General features: G+C 41.5%; 2 protein-coding genes across 2 annotated transcripts; both read left to right on the plus strand.

Moving 5' to 3' along the window:
- The first annotated feature begins 1,605 nt into the window (after window positions 1-1,605).
- pnx (posterior neuron-specific homeobox) lies at window positions 1,606-2,306 on the plus strand. Its single transcript, XM_073477571.1, has 2 exons — window positions 1,606-1,720; window positions 1,813-2,306. Exons 1-2 carry the CDS (start codon window positions 1,606-1,608, stop codon window positions 2,304-2,306), a joined length of 609 nt encoding a protein of 202 aa, XP_073333672.1.
- Window positions 2,307-6,476: 4,170 nt separating this feature from the next.
- On the plus strand, window positions 6,477-21,843 carry aebp1a (AE binding protein 1a). The gene is made up of 21 exons (XM_073478193.1): window positions 6,477-6,985; window positions 11,517-11,762; window positions 12,107-12,175; window positions 13,124-13,186; window positions 13,535-13,600; window positions 14,221-14,280; window positions 14,378-14,437; window positions 15,005-15,082; window positions 16,103-16,212; window positions 16,323-16,462; window positions 16,711-16,795; window positions 16,883-17,027; window positions 18,023-18,102; window positions 18,197-18,320; window positions 19,040-19,236; window positions 19,387-19,560; window positions 19,646-19,771; window positions 19,860-20,106; window positions 20,281-20,420; window positions 20,570-20,669; window positions 20,885-21,843. Exons 1-21 carry the CDS (start codon window positions 6,739-6,741, stop codon window positions 21,433-21,435), a joined length of 3,108 nt encoding a protein of 1,035 aa, XP_073334294.1. The 5' UTR covers window positions 6,477-6,738; the 3' UTR covers window positions 21,436-21,843.
- Window positions 21,844-21,891: the final 48 nt, after the last annotated feature.

Raw genomic sequence — 21,891 nt, forward strand, 5'->3', positions numbered from 1 at the left:
AGGAAAAAGAAAACTAAACCTCAACAACCTTTTTTTTTTACTGTAACGATATTTAAGGGCATGTTTAGCACCACTGCTGCCTCATTTAGAGACTTTTCTCTTCCTCAGTATTTTCAATTTTCTGTCCACACCAGCTTACATTTTCTGTCTTCATCATTCCTTCATCACCTCATCTTTCTCTCCCCCCTGAGTCTATCCACTTCCCCTTGTCCCGCAGAACAAAGCCGAGGGTCAGAGAGGGTCAAGCCCGCTGGTGACATCTGCTAATTGTCCTTACGGGCCGGCCTCTCTTGTCCTTTCAATACCAGCCACTCTGTAGGTGTCTGTACCGGCAGCTGCCACCTTCATGAGTTACCTCCACAGGATCATTTACCCCTCGACTCTGAACCCCTGTGGACCCTCCTTTACATTAAGAGGAGTGGTCACTCTGGGGTTTTAGGAAACTATAACTGATAATGTGGATTTAAAGATGGAGCTGTTACCCGAATTGTGGAGTTAATGAAGCAGTTTAAGGCAGATAAAACTGTGGAGGGGAGATGCAGCCGGTTAAACATGAACACATCAAATACTAACTGGTTATAAATCAGTCAGTGACCTATGTAAGCAAATGAGACCCTTAGTGGGAAGATTAGTTAATGGTAATGTTAATAACTTTAGCATTCTCTACAAAATTACTATTATTTGATTGCAATCAAATCCATGATCTGCAGGCTGCATGAAGGCTAAATAACCTCGGTGTATGGACAGCAGGAAAAAGTTTACTATTGTCATGCTAATCTTACATTTCTACAAATAAATATATTAAACCTCAGAAAAATAGAATTAAAGATATGATGTGTCTTTCTTTCACTTACTTCCAAAACAATGGATGCATGGATGGATGGATGGATGGGTGGATGGATGGATACATGGATGGGGGGCATAACCTCAGTATTTCTAAAATCCTGGCTGCGGCCCTGCTTCTTCTACTTGGTCCACTTGTTCCAGCACCAACTAAATAAAATTAAATACAAAAAAATGTCCCTGAATGTGTCTCACTTCAAACCTTGCAGAGGCTTCAATGATCAGATGGCCTCGTAAAGTTGTTAGTGGGCTTCTAATTAAACCGAGGTGCTTTGTGGGGACGTTGCTCTCAACGGGACAAACGGCACTATGGAAACTGTGACACAAGAGAGAGAAAAAAGCGCAAAACTTTCCCTTTGATGAGTCCATAAATTAGCATCACAACCGGCGTTCACGTGTCCTACCACCGTAAAATCTCACATTTGCAAATAATGACAAGCCAAAGCACAAAAAGGAACACGGAGGGAAAGAAAGGGGGCACATTTTAACCAGATGCCCGGCAATAAATAACCCGGCACAGTGCGCCCCCCCTCCAGCTGAGAGCGCACATTTACATTTTCAAGTGCCCACACGGGGGTCCCACGGGGCCGGAGCGTGTCTGCGCGTAAAGGCGGCGATTGTTCCCGTAAGACGCATCGCTTCATTTGGGTAACTTTGTTGAGTGAAATGTAAATTTGCAAGCGTGTGCAAGAGGCTGGGTATATAAACCCCGGAGGAGCGGCATGCAGGCACCGACACAAGCCGCCTGCCATGAGAGCCGAGATGCAGCCAAACGCAGCCAAACTACCGCTCGTCCACAGGACACCTTTTTCTGTGGAGGATATTCTGGATCCACGAAAGTTTACAAGGAGAATAATCTGTGCTGAGGAGACAACAGGTGAGAAAACAACTCAGAACTGCCGAGATAAGTCGCTGTTGTCTTATTTGTATTCAATTATAATGGATTTATTTGTTAATTTCTTGTTTCAGGAGCTTTTTCTCCAAGAAATGGACCCAAAGCGCAGCAGCATCCTCTGGCAGGTGGAGGCTGCAGCCCGGATGAGGAGGAAGAGGAGGAGGAGGAAGAAGAAGAGGAGGCTCCGTGTAAGAAACCTCAGAGGTCGAAGGCAAAACGCCGGCGGATCCGCACCGCCTTCACCCTGGAGCAGCTGCAGATCCTGGAGCGCAGCTTCCACAGGTGCCACTACCTGTCGGTGCTGGAGCGCCACACCATCGCCTCCGCCCTGCGCCTCACCGAGACCCAGGTGAAGATCTGGTTTCAGAACAGGCGCACCAAGTGGAAGAAGGAGCGGCTGCAGGGTCCGGAGGCAGAGGAGGATCTACACCCCGGCTTCCCCTCGTCCTTCTCCTCACACCCTGCTGCCTGCTCCCCTCTCTCCTACAGGCCTCTGTGCTACCAGCAGCCGCTGCAGCTGTTCGCGCCTGCGCTGCCGCTGGTGCCATATCACCATTATTACAGATGATCTTTGAATCTGCACTGACTGAGCAACATGATGGACCAACATGTCTCCAGGAGAAAATCTGCAAAGAGTATGGCACTATTATTATTATTATTATAATTATTCAGGAGAGCTAAAGTGCCAAACAGGACTGAGTGTAGAAATATTTTTAATGTAATTATGCTATAACTTATTTTAATAAACATTTTTTTATCAAACTTGATCTTGTTTGTTCCTTGTTTCTTCGGACATATTGATTTAACCTCTTGATCTGAGGCGACAGAAAGTCTTTTTGACCCTCAGACAGAAAGAAAAGTTGACTTTTTGAACAAGTGTTGAAAGAAACATACAGTATAATGGATGCAAGACGTTTTTTATTAAACGTACAGTATTCTTAAAGTGTGATAAAGAGGTTGTTCAGATCTGGCTAACATTTTTGCAAACTATTCCAGTCTCGACCAAAGTGGTGTCATCCCTGGAGCAACACCTCAAGCATGGCTAAATCATATCATTAAATAATCAAATAAAGACACAGAGGACCACCTGTATCTTCTACAGGTTTTAAATCAACTTTTCTGCTCCACATGTTGCTTGTTTTCTCCTAAAATGGAGAAAGTATCCGGGTCAGATTTCAGCTAAAAGAATCGCATCGTAAAAAACAAAACACAAAACTCCCTGAACCCTCTTCGACTGGCCTCAGATCAGTTTAACTGGTCACAGGCTGAGGTCAGATGGGGTTAAGAGTGTGTGTGTGTGTGTGTGTGTGTGTGTGTGTGTGTGTGTGTGTGTGTGTGTGTGTGTGTGTGTGTGTGTGGTGAGAGAGACAAAAACAAAAATCCTAACTGGTAAATTCCATCCTTCCTGGAATAAAAGTGTTTCAGTGACACACAAAAAAGAGCTGCTTTAATGTTTTGCTCACAAAATATTTTCTTTCTTACACACACACACACACGCACGCACGCACGCACACGCACGCACACACACACTCCTGAGCACATCTGTATGTAATTTAGCACATACTCTTATCCTCAGATGTCAGGAGGTTCTGAACTCTCCTAAATGTCGATCCACTACAGTGAATGAGACAAATCAGAGAAGTATTTAGTTTAATGAATCACTCAATAAGTCATATCAGCCCTCATAACAAAACTGTACGTGGGGAAAACGTAAACATCAGGGGCGAAAAGGTGCCTCGAACTCTTAAGATTCCTTTACTCAATACATAAATCTTCCTGATAAAAGATGAAAGATAAGACGTCACGTTATCACGAGCTGCTGCTGGGATTTCTTTTTCCTGGCAGGCTGGTTAGAACGAAACAAATCTGAGACCACCTCCATCAATGAGCGATTGGAAACAGATGGAGGCGAAAGAAAACAAAAGTGGATGACTGGACACAAAGGCAGATAGAGGAGGCTATTGTTACAAACACACCATTATGAGTGTGAGCAGAGAAGCGAGTCCACATCTGATGGGGACAGATTAAATGTTCACGATGGAGTCTGCGAGATAAAAGACGACGGATATTGTTGATAAGTGACATCCGGCGAAGGCTTTTCTGTCCTTTTCTGCAGGAATTAAGATCATAAAACCAGCAGACGACACACCTGTTGTCAATCTGCTGAGTCATCAGTTATGTGATGATCACTTCTCTGAACATTTCTGAAATCAAAGTCATGATTATTGACTTTGACGACTAATGTTTACACCATTAACATGCGTCTTTGATAACCACTTGATTGGATTTTACTTCTCAAAATCAACACGTCCATTACTAGGACAAACAGGATGTTTTTTTCCCACAAAGAAGGAAAAACTTAATGGTTAACATTTGCCGAATTTACAAGAAGGCCCAATTAATTAAGAATTTGTCATACAGTGTTCCAAAAAGTTGATAAAGTTTCTCCTAACTCAATGAATCACAAAATTTTACATTTTTGTAAGGGAGTTCGGGGACTTTCTCCACCGTAGCCTTTATTAGTTATTGTTTTTGTAAAAAGAAATTAATGTTCACCATCAATAAAGTGTTTTCTTCTTTTATGAATTTAGTGTAAATGGAGATAGTGTGTGTTCAAACAGCTGCTTAATACGGCAGGTAGGACGCACTTTAGACAGCGATTCTGTGACAAACTGACACTTTTTACAAGGAAAGAAACAACTTAATCTTTTGCATTTAATGCCGAATTCACAAGAAGGCAAAGATATTTTTGAATTTTTCATAGATAGCGTTCACAACATTTATTATGTTTCTCTTAACTCAACAACTCACAAAATGTAGCGTTTTTTCAAGGGACTCTGGGGACATTCTCCACAGGCTGCAAGGAAGTAGCCTTTATTAGTTACCGTTTACTGTATTTGTCAAGTTTGACATGTTTACCATCAATAAAAAGAGTCGGGTCTCAAATGTGTCCTCAATCTGTTTTGAGGGCATCCACACCTGTACTGTCCACTCAGGACGGATGTTAATACCAGGTCTGAACAGGGCCTTAGTTACATCAGCATAGCTGTTAGCACGGCTGTCAACTCTTGTTCTTTCATCACATTAACTTTTGGCATTTTCTGTTTTGGGTGCATGGTACCAAGACTTTTAACGTCCATCTTATCGTTTAATTAATGTCAGCTGACGTTGAGATGACCGAGCGGAACAGAATGTCCCTCGGCTGACTTTACAACATGACTCATTTCGTTCGCTCATGAGTAAATACATCAACCCTCACAGCTGCTAACAGTTTTTCTGACTGAGGTAATGCTGCGTGATCCATCGGGGACCGAGACCTCAATCAAAAAAGTGTTATGTAATACGATTCCTTCATTAAGATATCGCTTTATTTAATCCTCAACACAGTCAAAGTTCACATCTTTTTAACATCAGATTGTTTAAACGTTTCATGCATGTTTTACATGCCGCTTTCTGGCTGAATCTAGAAAACATTTTGGAGGTTTTAGGGCGTCTGTTCTGGCACACACTGGCCGTCAGGACATGGTGATTTAGAGAGAGACTCAGGATATATTTTAAGGGAAAATATCCAGACATCTAGCCAAAAATAGCCAGATTCTTGCCAAAATGCCTTGATAGTTGCTAAAATGACCCAGTTTTATCAATTGAAAGTGGAAGCAAATACTGGTATCAATGTCTCAACACGGTCATGAAGCGGTCTCTTGACTGTCTTGCCAAGCTGTCACGCTAAAACCATCACCCCCGCTTTCCTCCTAAGAAAGTCAGCCAGAGACTGAAAAATTAAGCCCATCTATCGATTGTAGAAACTTACAATGCCAACATTTTACATTCAAGATCCCTAAAAGAGTAATTAATTCAGCTTTAACATTTGCCACCATGAGCTGCTGATCATACACTGTAAAAACAGTTACCGGCAGCTGTGGTTGCCAAAATCTTACAGCTAAATATCTGGTGACAATGTAAAACAGTTAATTACTATGAAAAAAAGAGATTATGTGTTTTCTATGTATGACGACAATAAAAACATTATACTATGTTTGATTTTATGGTCTTTTACCATCGCTACCAAGTAAGGCTGCAGCAGCAAAGACCCTAAATGTGTTGAATTGAGAAATCACTTTTTGATTCAAGGTTTTTATTTATAGACAGAAGAAAAAGTTGCACACTATGTTTGTTTTAAACTACCCAGAGTTTGTGCAGCTACGTTGTGCCCACATTGTTTACATCCTCATATTCATGTCTTATATCTCCCGAGTGTCTCACAGACGTCAAGCAGACGTCCTGGTGTCTATCTTTCTTTTTAAAAGGAGTTGTGGAGCTTCAGCTCAAGTTGTGTTTTCTATCATTTACTTTCCACACTGAGGTGTTTTCCACATTACCTTTCCTTATCCTTTACCTCCACTCTGGTTGAGTGACTCTCAAGTATTCTTATCATTCGAAGAACAACTGCAAACCAGATCAAACTGTCTTTCTTTAATGGTCTTTCTTTCTTTCTTTCTTTCTTTTCCTCCCTCGTAGGAATGTCACATGTGGCAGATGCTCCTCCCCTCTGCTCAGAGATGGGTGAGGGGAAAAGGGGGTGAAGGGCCATGAGGGAGAGATGTGACTGAAGAATATGTAGAAGAGGAGGAGGAGGAGGGAGGTGTGCTGCGCTGCTGCTGCTGGAGAAAATCCACTCCAGACAGATGCATTTCCTCCACTCCAGCACGACCAGAGGGCTGCTTTGAAACTTCCAGCCCACAACATTTTCTCCCTCTCTCCACGCTGACTCGCCATCAGAGAGGAGGAAGCTCTCTAGACTTCCATAGGCTCATCCTTTTGTTCTCTCCAGCACACATCCCTTTCATGTCTCCTTTTTAAGGACCTCAAAGTCTGGTGACACGAGACGTCTGAATCTGTGCATCTGCAGGTCAGATGTTAGTATTTAGCTCTTTTTACAGCTAGTTTCTTGGAGTACGTCTGCTCTGCCTACATCCTCGTCAGCGTTTCCAGTTGAGAAAATGAGGGCTGAGGTGCTGGTCGTCTGGGTGGGTTTGACCCTGTGCTGCGCTCTGGTCCTCGCTCGAGAAGATGTGGAGGAGGAGGACAAACTCTCCAGAGGTCGGATTCAGGTGAGAGAAACCAGAGGACTGGTCGAGGACAGGAGACGGGAGGAGGAAAGGGATGTTGAAATGTCAGATGAGCCTGCTGGAGGGGTGGAAGTGACAAAACCAAAGAAGAAGAAAACACCTGAGGAGATTGAGGCAGGTAAGTAGGAGCTTCTCCAAACATGCTCAACCACAAAGACTACTGATCAGATGATGATTATCTGTGCGTCTATGCAGTGTTGTCAAAATACAATATACAATATTTACCTCCAAAACATAGTGGAGTGGAAGTATAAGTATCAGAAAACTGAAATACTAAATTGCAAGTACCTCAATACTGTAAAAAGTACCGTACTTGAGTAAGTGTACTTAGTTACATTCCATCACTGTGTTATCTGATTGCCAGATAAAATAAATGAATACAAAAATGTATTATTTGTATTATTTTCTATTTGAAAATAGAAATACTCAAGTAAGGAACAAGTACCTCAAAGTTGTAGTACTTGAGTAAATGTACTCAGTTACATTCCATCACTGAGAGTAAAAGCCAGGAGATAAAAGCTTATTCAAACACATTTATGCTCATAGATACAGTGATTGAATGTAACTAAGTACATTTACTTAAGTAGTGTACTTAAGTACATTTTGTGTTTGAAGATTTTTCATGACTTTTCTTGGCTTCTACTCTCAGTGAGGGAATGTAATTGAGTATCTTCATTCAAGTACTGCACTCAAGTACAATTTTGAGGTACATGCTTGTACTTTACTTGAGTATTTCCATTTTTTTGCTACTTTATACTTCCACTTCACTGCATTTAGGAGACAAATATTGTTTACTCCACTACATTTATATGATAATTTTAGTTACTAGTTACTTTGCAGATTGCATGCTAAGACAAAGTAAAACATTTTTAAATTAATTTATTTTAACAGCAATTAGATAGGTATATTAATTGCCAGAAAAATATACATATCTGATATCTTAAATACTATTCGTATGCTTGACTTTCACTTTTACCACAGTAATATTTTAAGACAGTATCTGTACTTTTACTCAAGTATGACTTTTGGGTACTTTTTATGACACTGCTAGTCTGATCTGAGCTTTCGGTGACAGCCAAGCCAAGACAATGACGATACACAGACAGGAAAGGCTGCAATCAATCTCCGAGGCAGGAAAACATTTGGTTTGAACTGTTATCTAGTTCTCCGTCTCCAGCTTTCTCTCTGAACTCGTCCAGCCAATTTCCTCCCTCACAAAAACCTTTGCTAAAGCCTTGTGTCTTTACTAAATGAATTGCACAATAGCAGAAGAGTTTGGGGATTTGGTTTTGATGAAAATATCTCTATGATTCAGGGATGACGGCGCAGAAACTCGCAGTGATTCAGCTGGTGGTCTGACAGATTCTTGGCAGGCCGACCGCACCGCTGCTTACATGACCTGCTTTCTCTGCCAGGAGTACACACAACTGTAAAAGTTTTAGTAGCTTGTTTTGTCCAGGGCAATGATCAGAGAATGAGCTTTTTACCGTGAGAGTGGCGTCTGTGCCTCAATTATGTCTACAAGTGAGACGCATCTGTGGAAAACACAAAGCCTGAGCAACAGCAGGAATATTTCCACTACGATTTTCCATAAGTGAGCCGACAGGATTTATGAGACAGCCCACTTTCAGTAGCACCGATTCAATGGCACTGATGATCTGAATGTTAACTTTCCGCTGCATGAAGCAAAACCGCAGGCCGTAGCAGCCAGAGCTTTTCATGTGTGGCTGATTTAGGTTATGTAAAAGCCCATAATTAACAAAACCGGAGATCCAAAACAATTTTTCATTTCTCTCAAGCTTTGTTTATCCAGGGGAGGCTTTGCTGAGCGTGCAACATCTTTATCAGCCTGTTTCAGACATACTTTTGCATTTTTTTGGAGCCTATCAAGGGTTTGAAGGCTACTATTTTCTCTTTGCCTCCATACAATTAGTCTTTGCATGGCTGGATGCTTTGTTGTTGAGCTCCTACCCTTCAATCCCAAACCTAAAGTTCCTGTTAAATGCATGTCTGTAGTTATTTACCAGAGCTGCTAGCATGGCTTTATTCTTTACTGGACACCAGCTTGTTTAACATAGCCATGGAGTATACCACCCTACATTTCACTGCCCATGTGACAAATTAAACTTATCATTCTTGAATCTGGAATATGCACCATAATATAAACTGAACTGAACTGATTAAAGTCTTAAATGGATTTAAACTACAAAAAGTTACGTTTTCAAGACAAATTAGCGATTATTTTCAGTGACTCACCAAGAAAGCATTAGACATGCAGTGACTCCTGGAGTTTTGGGCCTGTGGGGATCTGGTTCCTGCGGTGTCCAGTTGGTATAGCTATAGTGACACACATCATCTGTGACAGACACCATGTGCAATAAAGCTATAATTATGTCTGAGAAAACAAAACAGGAAAACCTTTGCGGTCAGCTGCAAACACTGGATCTGATGCATGCAGTATAAGGTATAAAAAAACCTTCCATCACTCTCATTCTTTCTGAGTGCAGTCACAGAAAAGGTGAGTGACAGTCATGAAAAGTGGCTCCCCAGTGTACCCAGGGTGAGTAATGGCTTGGCTGCGAGGGAGTGTTGTGTTTAAGGACCGGTAGAACATCAGGAAACACGTATAGTAGACGAAAAACAAGCCGCCCTCTGTGTCTGACTGCGTTGGAGTCTGATGATGCTTACATAACGAAGGCGGATTAAAAACACTGAACCGTGAGGCCCCTTGAAGATCTCCCCTCTGTAATATTCCATGTAGTTTAACATGAAACCAACTATTTTACACTTTAAAGCCCTTACCAAGTTTGTCATCAGACACGCGAGGGGGTGTAAAGCAACACTGAGCTGATTAAAGTTGAAAACATCTGGGAGGTTCTGAGGTCGCCCCTGTGCATCTGTTTGTTGTGCGAGTAATGAGATTTCCAGTTATGTTTATTTTTTGTGATGAAGCAGTTTCCTTTACGCATCGCTCTGATTATGTGACTGTTTAAAGGACAAATAACAAGCCTCAATTAAAAGCATGCACGCTATTGTTTCTCAATGTTTCTGAACAATTTAGATGATTTAGGTGAAAGATCACTTGACCTCATAATTTTAAGTTCTGAAAGGGAGTTGCAGTAAGAGTTAAATGCAGAGGTGTAACTGGAAGAAGGAGAAAACAGCTCACTAATTAACAACTCACTTTACATGAAGAGAAACGTGTAAACAGCAATCTGTGGGTTAATTGGGGATGTTGGAGCTATTTCTTGGGAGAACAACACTCGGGTGTTCACAAATTTGGTGTGGAGAACAAAACCAAAACTGCAAATTTGTTACTTTGACATATCTGGTCAAGTACAGATAAATAAACAAGATACAATTTGTTAATTAAGCCAGCTGTAGGTGTATTTTTTAACTTTGGACAGAGCCAGGTTAGCTGCTTCCCACTGTTTCCAGTCTTTATGCTAAGCTAGGCTAACCATATCCATATGACTTCAGCCTCCATACTCACAGCACAGATGTCACATTGGTCCTAATCTTCTCCTTTCACTCTTGAAAAGTATGCAAACCAAATAAACTATTTAAATAAGAAAATATTAGTTAATTAACAGTAAAGTTATGCTTCCAACAGGAAAACCTAAGAGTCCTGAGTGAGTTAACTGATGACTTTTGACCGAAGGCGTCCGTGGTTAAAGGACGGAAGCTAGCTTGCTAACGTTAGTAGCTAGTTGTAAACAACATAAGGCAGATACAAAGCAGCTAGCCTCAATTCACGTTTCTCTTTTCATTAAAGTAAATATACTTATTCAAGTAGCTAGCTAGCTTCCCTAAAACTTTATTCATCCCTGAGAATAACCAGCAGATAAACTATATACATTTGTTAAACCAGAACAGCAGAATCCAAAAATACAATATACATTATACTGAAATATGCCATTATGCTATAAGAATGTAATGCATGTCTTTTAATTGTTGGTACACTATGGTATTGCTACTTTTACTTCAATCTCTTGTCACAGTTAGTTGCTCTGGTTGGTTGTAAGTCCATAATTGCATCCAGAGACATTCTGGTTGTTGGTAAAGCCCCTTACAAATTGAACATGAGCTGAGAAGTCCCAGACTAATTTACTTTTGGGGATTGTTGTGGCGATGCCAGACTAGAAAAACGCTCTGCAGGCCTTTCCTAACACGCTCTACGATCAGACCAAACTTTGTCTAATCTTATATAACTGTTCCGTCATTTAGACCATACAGTGTTGGCTGTCAAAGGAACAACTTTCTGTGGAGATTATTAGTCTTTGGCAGTGCTCTCCACTGTGACTGCTTTCTCGTTTGGTCTCAGACCAAAACAAACCAGTGAGCCGGCTGAACTCTCCTTCAGAACCGGGTCCTGCTGCATTTATGTGTTATGTCAGTGTCTGAGCTTCAGTTTTATGTTGTTTTACAGGTACAACATGACGCTCGCTGTAAATACACGTGTCCTAACAAACAGACTATAAAGACGAGCTGAAAAGAAACGCTTGGCAATAAAAGTTTTTATAACTCAAAAATAAAATGTTTAAAGAAGCTACACAGCTGCTCCATGTGCCATACTCTCTATCATAAATGTATACATAGACACACATTATAACTGATTGTTTTCCTCTTTTAAACCCATCTCTCTAAAGCCAGGGCAAAGAAAGCAGCAGAGAAGGAGGCCAAAGCAAAGAAGCAGAAAGCCCCTAAGCCCACCAAAAAGCCAAAACCTCCGAAACCCACCAAGAAACCCAAAGCACCAAAACCCACAAAGAAGCCAAAGGCTCCCAAAGCCACCAAGAAACCGAAGGTAGTGACCACGACGCAGCCAGAGCCGAGGCATCCTTCCCTGGACGAGGAAGAGGAGAGGCTGCTGCTTGAACTGGGCTGGGACACATGTACGTACGCATTATATTCAAGGAAATCTATATTATCTGGATATTGATTAACATTTTCTAGGTACCTACAAATCTTACTCTTGACTTGAATATTGTTGTAGATAAATAAAAGATGCAGAATACACCTAAATGTTTCTTCAGTAAAAGATGGTTGTAAATCTCACTGAAATGATTTGATGTTTCAACAAGAAATTTCCACTCTCTGGGAATAAATATAACCTTTAACATTAAACTTAATGATCATTTTTGCAATCAATTATGAGTATTGCATAACCTTTCCCTGGTCACATTTGTTCTGATGGAGTGGTGGGATTCCTTTTAACTCTCTAAGTTCATCTTTACAGTAATTAGACCTGTGACCCCAAAGGGGCCTGGAGTGGGAGAGCCTGTTGAGCCCGTTGAGCCAGGATTGGGTAAGACTTTTAATGGTCACTGAACTGGACTTCTTACATTAAAACTCTGACAACTTGTGTGTTAATCATACACGATCATTCCTTATTCACTGTAGCTAACTTGAGTAAAATACGAAGGTTGGTGTTTTCATTTTCCTCCACTTTATCCTTCTACTCCAGCACATTTCAGAGTGAAATATTGTGCTTTTTACTCCACTTTGTTTATTCATCAGCTGTAGTTATTTGTCACTTCTAATATTCAGATTGAATATATAAAGTATAATCAACAAATAACTTTTGATCTATTATAGTATAAGATACAATTTTTGATCTGGAGGTAAATTCAACACCCAATCAAGTACTTCAAGCAAATAATTAATCAAGTATTTAAAATTAGCTCAACACTTACAAGCTGCAACATCAAATTGATGAGCACATTAATGCATCAATAATTATAATACAACAAAATAATATTCATAATTCTAAGTTCTTATACTTTTTGTACTCGAATCATGTTTCGATGTTATGCTTTTGTTTTTTTATGTAAACCTTTGAATGGTTCACTTGTTCAGCCGAATCGCCAGAATAAATGTTGGCAATGCACGTTTCTGTAAACCACAGATATGTTAATGCTCTGGTTACATTTCAGCACAAAAACCAAACCAAAAGATCATGTTTCGGCTGACCTGCTTCCACAATCGCAGCTAGAAATGTTGAATATTGTAGAAATGTTGATATGATGAAAAGCACAATACCAACATTTTATTCTGGTGACTGAGCTGTACTTCTGCTCTTCACTGTGGTATTACTACTTCAGCTGAATTAAAAGATGTGAGAACTTCTTTCATGACTTTCTAAAATATGAAATAGTCTGTCTGAATCACTTAAAGGGTTGAATTTTCAGTCTGTACTGTATATTTTCTGCCGAAGCCTTAAACCTAATGCTGCCTCCTCGTCTCTTACATGCAGTCCCCAAGAAGCCGACATCTCCAACAAAAACTCTCAGTGAGTTTGACTACTGGGACGCCGGACGTAGGTTTCATCAACTTCTATTCATTCAGAGCCAAATGTTTTATGAATCCTTTTATGCCAAAGTTTAGAGGTTCCAGCAGGGCTGTGAAAATGTGAGATTTTTACGTAGGGGAGCAAATAGAGGCGCAATCAAAGCAGGATACTGTAGTTCAACATAAGACAGGTTTTAAAGTTTTCATCGAGCAAATACAGACACACGACTGGGCCAGAAAATAGTCTTTCGTGTTTTTGTAGTCCATTTATTAATTAGTTTTTCCTGCAGATCTATTTCCCCTATAATGGCACTGAACCTTGTTTTTGAATTTTCTATAAAGTCTGATAACAGAGTTTGCACTGTGTTCTTCACAGATGAGGTGCCTGGTGGACGACCTGATAAGAAAGTCACAACTACTGAGGTCATCATGTATATACCAGGTACCCTTATGTTTTATAATGTTATATAATATATATGTGGTTATCTTTGTGATAAAGTGTTGGTTATCATAATCTTTGGTATGATCATGGAGATATCAGTTTAGGATGTATTTCATTTCAGGTTAACCTCACATTAAAAGATACAGATTTCATAGTTTATAATAATTCTCAGTGTAACAACTGCAGACGTTAAAAGGATCTTTTTTCACTCTCTCGGCTCTGTGTAAGGAACTAATCTGTCTAAAAACAAAATTACACTAGCAGATCAAGATCTTTAAGAAAGGAGGCGGTGGTCCTCATGCAGCTTTCTACCACAGGGGCCGACAGTGGCGAGAAAAAACTGCCTTTTAACAGGAAGAAACCTCGAGCAGAACCAGACTCACTGGTGGGCCGGTTCATTTACAATGAAATATTTACCAGACTATGGTTACTCATTAGTATATCTGTCATTTTCTTTGTTCGATTATATTTGGAGATTACCAAGTAACTGCTGTCACTGTTCACTGACTTTCTTTCGGTTTCTTTTTGTTTGTTTTTACATGTGTAACTGTGTCCATATACCTCCTTGAGGAAGGTAATTAAAGAGAAGTCTAAGCTGTAATCTTCTGCTTCTGTTTCAGAGGAAACGACCACTGTCCCATTTGTCGGCCCCTGGTATGAAGAGTACGATTACGCTGACTGTACGTCCCTCACTGTGATAACTTCCTACCAAATGAGCTTTTATAAATCACCTGTGCTGCAGGTAATGAGTTGTTTCTGTCTCTGATTGATTCACAGTGGCTGCTAAGAGGCAGGAGGAAGAGGATGAGAGAGCTCGAAAAGAAAAAGCAGAAAAAGGTCTTTATTTATCTTTAATGGAAAACATGAATGTTGAAATGATTAATTATATCCCATATTTTTCTTCTGGACAACAAATCACATGAAAAGACCAAACCCAGTATTGGATGTATCTACTAACTAATATTGTCAAAACACTTCCAGCTGCTCTGTTCAGGATCCTGTCGTAGATTGTTACATAAAGCTCAGAGACCAGCTGGCTGCTGTTACGATGATATCAGGAGGAGGGAGGGAGGTGACTGAAAGGATCAATTTTTATAATTAAAGTCTTGCACAACATTTTGGTTTTAGTGTTTCCAGTAAAATCTCATAAAATGTTACAAAACCCTCCACTGACATCCAAACCATTTGCTGCGTTAACAACCTTGAAGGAAGACATGAACTCAAATATTCCAAACTGACCCATATTTCAGATTGGAAACACATGAGGGTTGAATGAGTGGAAATGAAGGTGAACTGTACGAGCACATATGGAAATATTTTTGCGTGGTGGCGGTTGGCTGGAGAGCGAGGTCCATGTGAAAACACTGTTTTGACACATGCTGTTTTCTCATTACGCTGCCGAAGCTGAGCGGCTGAGGAAGCAGTGGGAGGAGGAGGAGGAGGAGCGACTGAGGCAGATTGCAGTGCCTGCTGAGCCCAAAAGTAAGTGATTACATTAAGATTTTGTTTCTTACATTGTTTTAATTCTGTGGGGGTACGCACCTTCAGGAAGTATCAAAAATGCATGTATTTATTTGCAGAGGTGGAACGAAACACAAACGCAAAATCTTCAAGTCTTCAGAGTTAGCATGCACCACGTCTGATGCCAGATTGACCGTGTGTCAAGGATGTAAATAACATCTTTTCATAATAACAACCTTTCAAATCAATTTGGGATCTCTGGGTTTTGGGGGGTTTTCAAGACACACAGTTTTTTCCCCAGTTTTTAATGTTTTAAATCAAGTCTCCAGCTACTTCAGTTGCTTAGGAGAATGCTGCAACGCTGTTTTGCTGTGAAGCTCCAGAAATGTTTTGTGGACTATGAAACTTCCCCTGACTTTCCATCAGGGTTAGTAGATAATGACTAAATTTTTACTGAAGCTGGGCTTTTCCTTTAAAAACCCCTCTTGGATTAGCTGGACAATCCAGTCACAGACAATAGTCCACAAAGCTGAAAACAGGCTGTTTTTCTGACACACGAGAGATATTTGGTTCTCACAGGACGGCCAGGCTACAAACATATGATGATCTTATAGACTATGATGTATTGCTGTCGATTAAACCAGCCAACAGTACGTAAAGGAGTTAAAATGAGCTCAACCTTAAACATCTACAGCAGTAAAATACCACAAAAACATCAGATACACATGAAAACACTGACAGGAAACATTTTACTGCAACATGACTAGATTTACTTTCCGTTCTTCCATCTCGCTAATTGTACTTACATAGTTTGGTTAAGTAAGGGAGTTTTTTCACTACTTTTAAAGGCTCTGAATTCTTCTACAACTCAGCCTTTTTAAAGCCGCATGTTTTACTGCAGCTGCCTTCATTAAAAAGAAAAACGTGCCTTTGACAGACTCGTAAACAGCTGCGATGCTGCTCCCAAGAATAAAGGCAGTGGGTGTTTTGAATTCTTTCTGGAACATTTGTAAAGCGGATCCTGTTTGCTTTTCCTCTCAGAGTGTCCTCCTCTCGGCCTGGAGTCTCACCGGGTGGAAGACGACCAGCTGCTGGCTTCCTCTCAGTCTCACCATGGCTTCTCGGCTCAGCGTGGACGACTCAACATGCAGGTAGACATACAACGCTTTAGGATGATTGGGGGGAAAATGAGGGAGTCTGTACTTCTAATCAGTTGTCTGGATGAAAAACTAGTCCTAAGAGCAGCTGTGGTCACCTGCAGGGCTCTGAAAATGACGAGGATCTGTACGGCGGAGCGTGGTGTGCAGAGCCGGAGGAGACCATCCACTGGTTCGAGGTGGATGCCCGCCGAGAGGTGGAGTTCACTGGGGTCATCACTCAGGGAAGAAACTCAGAGCAATTGTGAGTCCTGCTCCAGTTTTTCCACTACAACATTATGGTTTGCCTTTTGCGTTTTTGCAACAGACTTACCCTCCAACAGAGAGTCCCTAAACATAACTGTACAGAAGCGTAGAATAAGAACAATTGTGCACTTGATGAGTTTTTGAACCAAAACTATAAATCTGCAGGACATAAAATCAAATCAAAAATCAAAAATCTCCATACAGATCAGTACAAATAATGACTGATGAATCTCATTCTCCTCCCAGTGAGGATTTCGTGTCGTCCTACTATGTGGCCTTCAGTAATGACAGTCGAGATTGGACTACGCTGCACGATGGCTACGCTGAATGGGTGAGTGGACTCAAACAATAGTCAATGTTTAAGAGAAAGACATTGAACTATCATAACTTTTCTTTTCTGTGTGATCTTCCTCTGCAGATGTTCTATGGGAATGTGGACAGGGACACACCGGTGATGAGTCAGTTTACTCCGCCCGTGGTGGCGCGCTACATTCGCATCCTTCCTCAGAGCTGGAACGGCAGCTTGTGTCTCAGAGCTGAGATCCTCGCCTGTCAACTTCCCAGTCAGTAACACAGAAAATAACATCACAGCCACATTAACCAGGGTTATTACTGAAAACTAAAACGCAAATGAGCAGTGAAAAAATGTTTTGAGTCTCAGTCCGAATTTGTCAAAAACTGACGCTTTGGCCCGGGATGGCCCGTCCTACAATCCCAAAGCGTCAGTATTTATCTTACAATAAGTCCTTTTAAGAAAACGTAAGTTTAACGTTGGTAAGTTTAATCTGCAACTTTATTCAAGGTAACGGTGCGTTTCATTTGGTCGCCTGTCGCTATAACTTCCGGGAGAGAGAAAAATAGTGAGGACGAAAGTTGCCAAGATTTTCGTGATCGTGAAAAAAAACGTGATCCCATGATACTTACGTCTTTTGTTTTGATTGAGAGGCCCCTAGCGACAGAAATTAGATCTTGTGTTTTTAAAATAAAATGAAAGTGAACATACATTAAAATCAGTTTAAGTTGTTTTTTTGTTTTTAAGGTTCATTTATTGTCATTTTGCAACACAAGGTGGTAAAATGAAGTTAAAGTTGTAAAGCTTATAAATGTATTTTGTATGTATATGTGGCTACATACTTTGTACAAATATCGGGCCCTAACAAAGCAAACAAAACATTTTCTAAAAGTAAATATATAAAAACTAACACTATACTATACAAACACTCTAAAAGCTAATGAAAACTAACATTAAAATAAAAACGGATTAAAAATCCAAAGCTATTATAAACCTCGCCTCTGACCCGATGTAAGTTTCACATCTCCAACTTGGAAACCTTGTTTAAATTTTCTGGTGTTTTATAGGTTTTGAAGGGTTTCATGACCTCGTGAGTCACAGAGTTTGATAATTCCTCTGAGGAATAAGTCACCATCCAAGTTAGTTTCATCCAACAGCGGTGATACACAAGAGTTTATTTCACAAGACGAACTTCATAACCTCAGAAACTGGATTACATAACTGCATCACAGAATAATGGCTGAGTGTTCCCACCATTCCTTTCAGGCAGCTACCGCAGTGAGAATGAAGTCGATCCAACAGATGATCTGGACTTCAGACACCACAACTACAAGGAGATGAGACAGGTGTGTTAATGAAAAATGAACTGTTGTGTAATTTTACTTGTTACTGATAATTCTGCAAATATCTCAAATGTGTTTCTCCCTCTCTCTCTTCCAGATGATGAAGGTGATAAATGAAGAGTGTCCCAACATCACCAGGATCTACAACATCGGTAAAAGCTCACAGGGCCTGAAGATGTACGCCATGGAAATCTCCGACAACCCCGGAGAACATGAGACAGGTATGAGAGACAGACGGCTGAAGAGTACTCTGTGTGTGTCAGTGTGAGTCTGCTCAGTCATACACGCAGGATTCACAAATCATACGATGTGATTATTGAAAGTTTTCTCTCATTGAATAAAACAGATTCCTGCTGCAGAACATTAGAAGAGTCAACAACGGCAACGTGTGGTGTATGTCAACCAAAAACTTCAGTCAGTTCTTCTCAAACAAAGGAAATGCCTCGTGCACATGTGCTGCAGTGGTTCTCAGACATTCCTCTAAAAAAAAAAATTCCTCTGTGTAAACTGATTTCGACATTTCCCAAACATTAACACTTCTAGGGAAGCTAAATTACTCTTGTTCACGATGTATTTTTATACGTTACACGTTATTTTGCTGTCTGACAAAATCTCCAACACCTTCACAGCCTTGCCTGCGTCAGAGCGCTCTTGGTGTTTCCTCAAGATTCAGATTTATTTAACATTTGAAATGCTCCACAATTTTCTCCTCTGGTCAAGTGCACCCCTCCTGCAGTAACTCTATGCCCCCCACATATTAGGACCGGTAATGTGTTGACAGGTAGGGGCCATGTGATTACAGCCTTTCGGGTTCACCTACTGTTGGATGTCATCCCACAATAGTCTTTGGGCTTTGAATAAAGTAATAAAACTCTAAATATTCCCATCGTTTTGTGTCTTTGTGTTAATAAATCTGTTACTTTTCTTCCGTTGTCAACAGGTGAACCAGAGTTTCGGTACACAGCCGGTCTGCATGGTAACGAGGCGCTGGGTCGAGAGCTTCTCCTCCTGCTGATGCAGTTTCTGTGCAAGGAGTACAACGACGAGAACCCCAGAGTGCGCCGCCTGGTGGACGGAGTGAGAATACACCTGGTGCCTTCGCTCAACCCGGACGCCTACGAGCTGGCGTATGAGATGGTACGATGTCATCAACGTTATCTTGTCTTCAACTTTCAAGCTTTTAAAAGAAAGCCTGCATTGCAAAATTGTGGTATGGAGTTTAAAAGATGTGGGCGTATAGCAGGAGAGCTGAGTTGCATTGTGGTGGTCGTCCTTCTTGTCCTCCAGGGTTCGGAGATGGGCAACTGGGCTCTGGGCCACTGGACTGAAGAAGGTTACGACATCTTCCAGAACTTCCCCGACCTCAACAGCATCTTGTGGGGAGCCGAGGATAGAGGCTGGGTCCCTCGTTTAGTGCCCAACCATCACATCCCCCTCCCAGAAAACTCCCTCAATGGCTCTGTGAGTTTATTTTATGCTGCAAGGGCACATTTACCACTTAAATCTACACAGTTCATTAATATTTCTCTGTTTCTTGCTCTCATAGCTCGCTACTGAGACAAAAGCCATCATTTCCTGGATGGAGCGCAACCCATTTGTGCTGGGAGCTAATCTGCAAGGAGGAGAAAAACTGGTCGCTTACCCTTTTGACATGCAGCGCCCACCATTATCTGTAAGGCTGTGTTACAAAGAACAAGCACATAGACGTTCAGCAAGTGTACATCAGTATAATAACCCCATAGTTGTTGATGTTGTTACAGTTAACCGACAGCCGGCGGTGGAGAAGTAACGCCGAGATGAACGAGGAGACGTGGGCTCGCATTCAGCGGCAGAACGAAGGAGCTCTGAGGGAGACGCCCGACGACGCCATGTTTCGATGGCTGGCGATGTCGTACGCTCACAGTCATCTGACCATGACGGAGACCTACCGGGGCTCCTGCCATGGTGATGATGTCACTGCGGGACAGGGCATCGCCAACAGAGCCAGCTGGAAGCCAGTGGTGGGCAGTAAGTGTTCACACAGTGGGGGTAAAAGTTAAGAGGCGAGATAAGAACAAGACAAAATCAGAGAAAGGATATTAGGATGTCTCAGTGGTGGATATCTAATAAATTAAGACACGACTAGGTTTAAGTGGGGGTGTAACTCATTCTTTATCCTTCACCTGTGATCCTCTCTCACAGGTATGAATGACTTCAGCTACCTGCACACCAACTGCTTCGAGCTGTCCATCTTCTTGGGCTGTGACAAGTTTCCACATGAAAGTGAACTTCCTCTCGAGTGGGAGAGCAACCGCGAGGCTCTGCTGTCCTTCATCGAACAAGTGAGAACTGGCCTGATGCAGACGCACCTAAAATCTTAATCACAGTGGCTTTAAAGTTTTGTCTATAGCTGGTGTGTCCAATTGAAATAGTTAAAGACGACATTGTGGTTTGAACGTCAGGTAGATATGATATGCTGTTTCCTGTGCAGGTACATCGAGGGATAAAGGGCGTAGTGAGAGATGTGGAGGGAACCCCACTGCCCAATGCCACCGTAACTGTGGAGGGAATACGGCATGATGTCAAAACTGGTAAAATATTTGATATTTATTTATTTCAGATAACGATGATGGAAGTGTACTTTTTTTTGGGGCTTAAGAGATGTATGGAAACCCTGAGGGCCAAGTGAAGATTTTTTTTTTCTGGTGATGGTGGGTTTCCGCATCAGTTGTTGAGGACAATGCTGCTCCAGAAATGTTTTGTGGACTACGAAACTTGACCTAACATTTTCTGTCTCTCATTCTAGCTGTCGGTGGTGATTACTGGCGGCTGTTGAATCCTGGAGAGTACAGGGTGACCGCCAGGGCTGACGGCTACACCCCTCAGACCAGGCTGTGCATGGTGGGCTACGACTCTGGAGCCACTCCCTGCAGCTTCACGTTGGCCAAATCCAACTGGGACCGCATCAAACAAATCATGGCGCTCAACGGCAAGAGGCCCATTCGACTGGTCACCAAAGTAAACCCGGTGAAAACGACTGCAGCCAGCACCGTCATGAGCACCACAGACGGCCACGCCATCGCTCAGAACGCAGAGCGACTCAGGCGGCTGAGGATCATGCGTCTGCGCAGGCTGAGGCAGCAGAGATTACGAGCCGGTCTTAGTACGAGTACTACGACCACAACTACAACAACCACCACCACCACCACCACCACAACAACAATACCTGAAACAGAGAAAACCACCTCCTGGTACGACTCCTGGTTTCCTGTGGACAGCTGGTCCACTGAGAACCCGTTCGATAGCTTCGACTCGGTGCCCACACAGGACTATCCCTTCGAATACACTATTGATTGATCTGATTCCACATCTATGTTACACAACGACCTTACTAACCACTTCAGTTTGCTGCAACACCACAGCTTCAAAAATAAACAACACATTGATTGTTAAATATTCAGTTTTCACACAGTTTTCACTTGTCAGGTGAACAAATTGAGTGGAGACGAAAATGATTTTAAGGGAACGTCCTCGAGAAATGTGTTTCTCTGGAATAGGAAGCTTCTGCTGAGCAGAGACGATACAGCACGAGTTTAATGTTCAGTAAAACATTTACAGTACGAACAAGATGTGATTAGGTACTTCTCCATTAGAACTGTATGTATATCTTTACGTTTCTGTAATGTCTTTACGGTGTGATTGCTGGATTCAGTTAAACTGCTGAACGCATTTGATTGATTAAAAGGAAGTTTGTTTTCTAAATAACTTCAGTCTTTGTTTTATTTTGTGGTTCAGATTGTGTCTAACGTTACT

The sequence above is a fragment of the Pagrus major genome, chromosome 12, assembly GCF_040436345.1.
Source record: "Pagrus major chromosome 12, Pma_NU_1.0".
Lineage (NCBI taxonomy): Eukaryota > Metazoa > Chordata > Actinopteri > Spariformes > Sparidae > Pagrus > Pagrus major.

Bases quoted from the DNA above. Each gene is read 5' to 3' on its own strand.
- pnx (XM_073477571.1), top strand. From the start codon at position 1,606: ATGCAGCCAAACGCAGCCAAACTACCGCTCGTCCACAGGACACCTTTT. The intron at 1,721-1,812 runs GTGAGAAAACAA...TTCTTGTTTCAG, and splicing joins CTGTGCTGAGGAGACAACAG to GAGCTTTTTCTCCAAGAAAT.
- aebp1a (XM_073478193.1), top strand. From the start codon at position 6,739: ATGAGGGCTGAGGTGCTGGTCGTCTGGGTGGGTTTGACCCTGTGCTGC. The intron at 17,028-18,022 runs GTCAGTAACACA...CATTCCTTTCAG, and splicing joins CCTCGCCTGTCAACTTCCCA to GCAGCTACCGCAGTGAGAAT. The intron at 18,103-18,196 runs GTGTGTTAATGA...TCTCTCTTCCAG, and splicing joins ACTACAAGGAGATGAGACAG to ATGATGAAGGTGATAAATGA.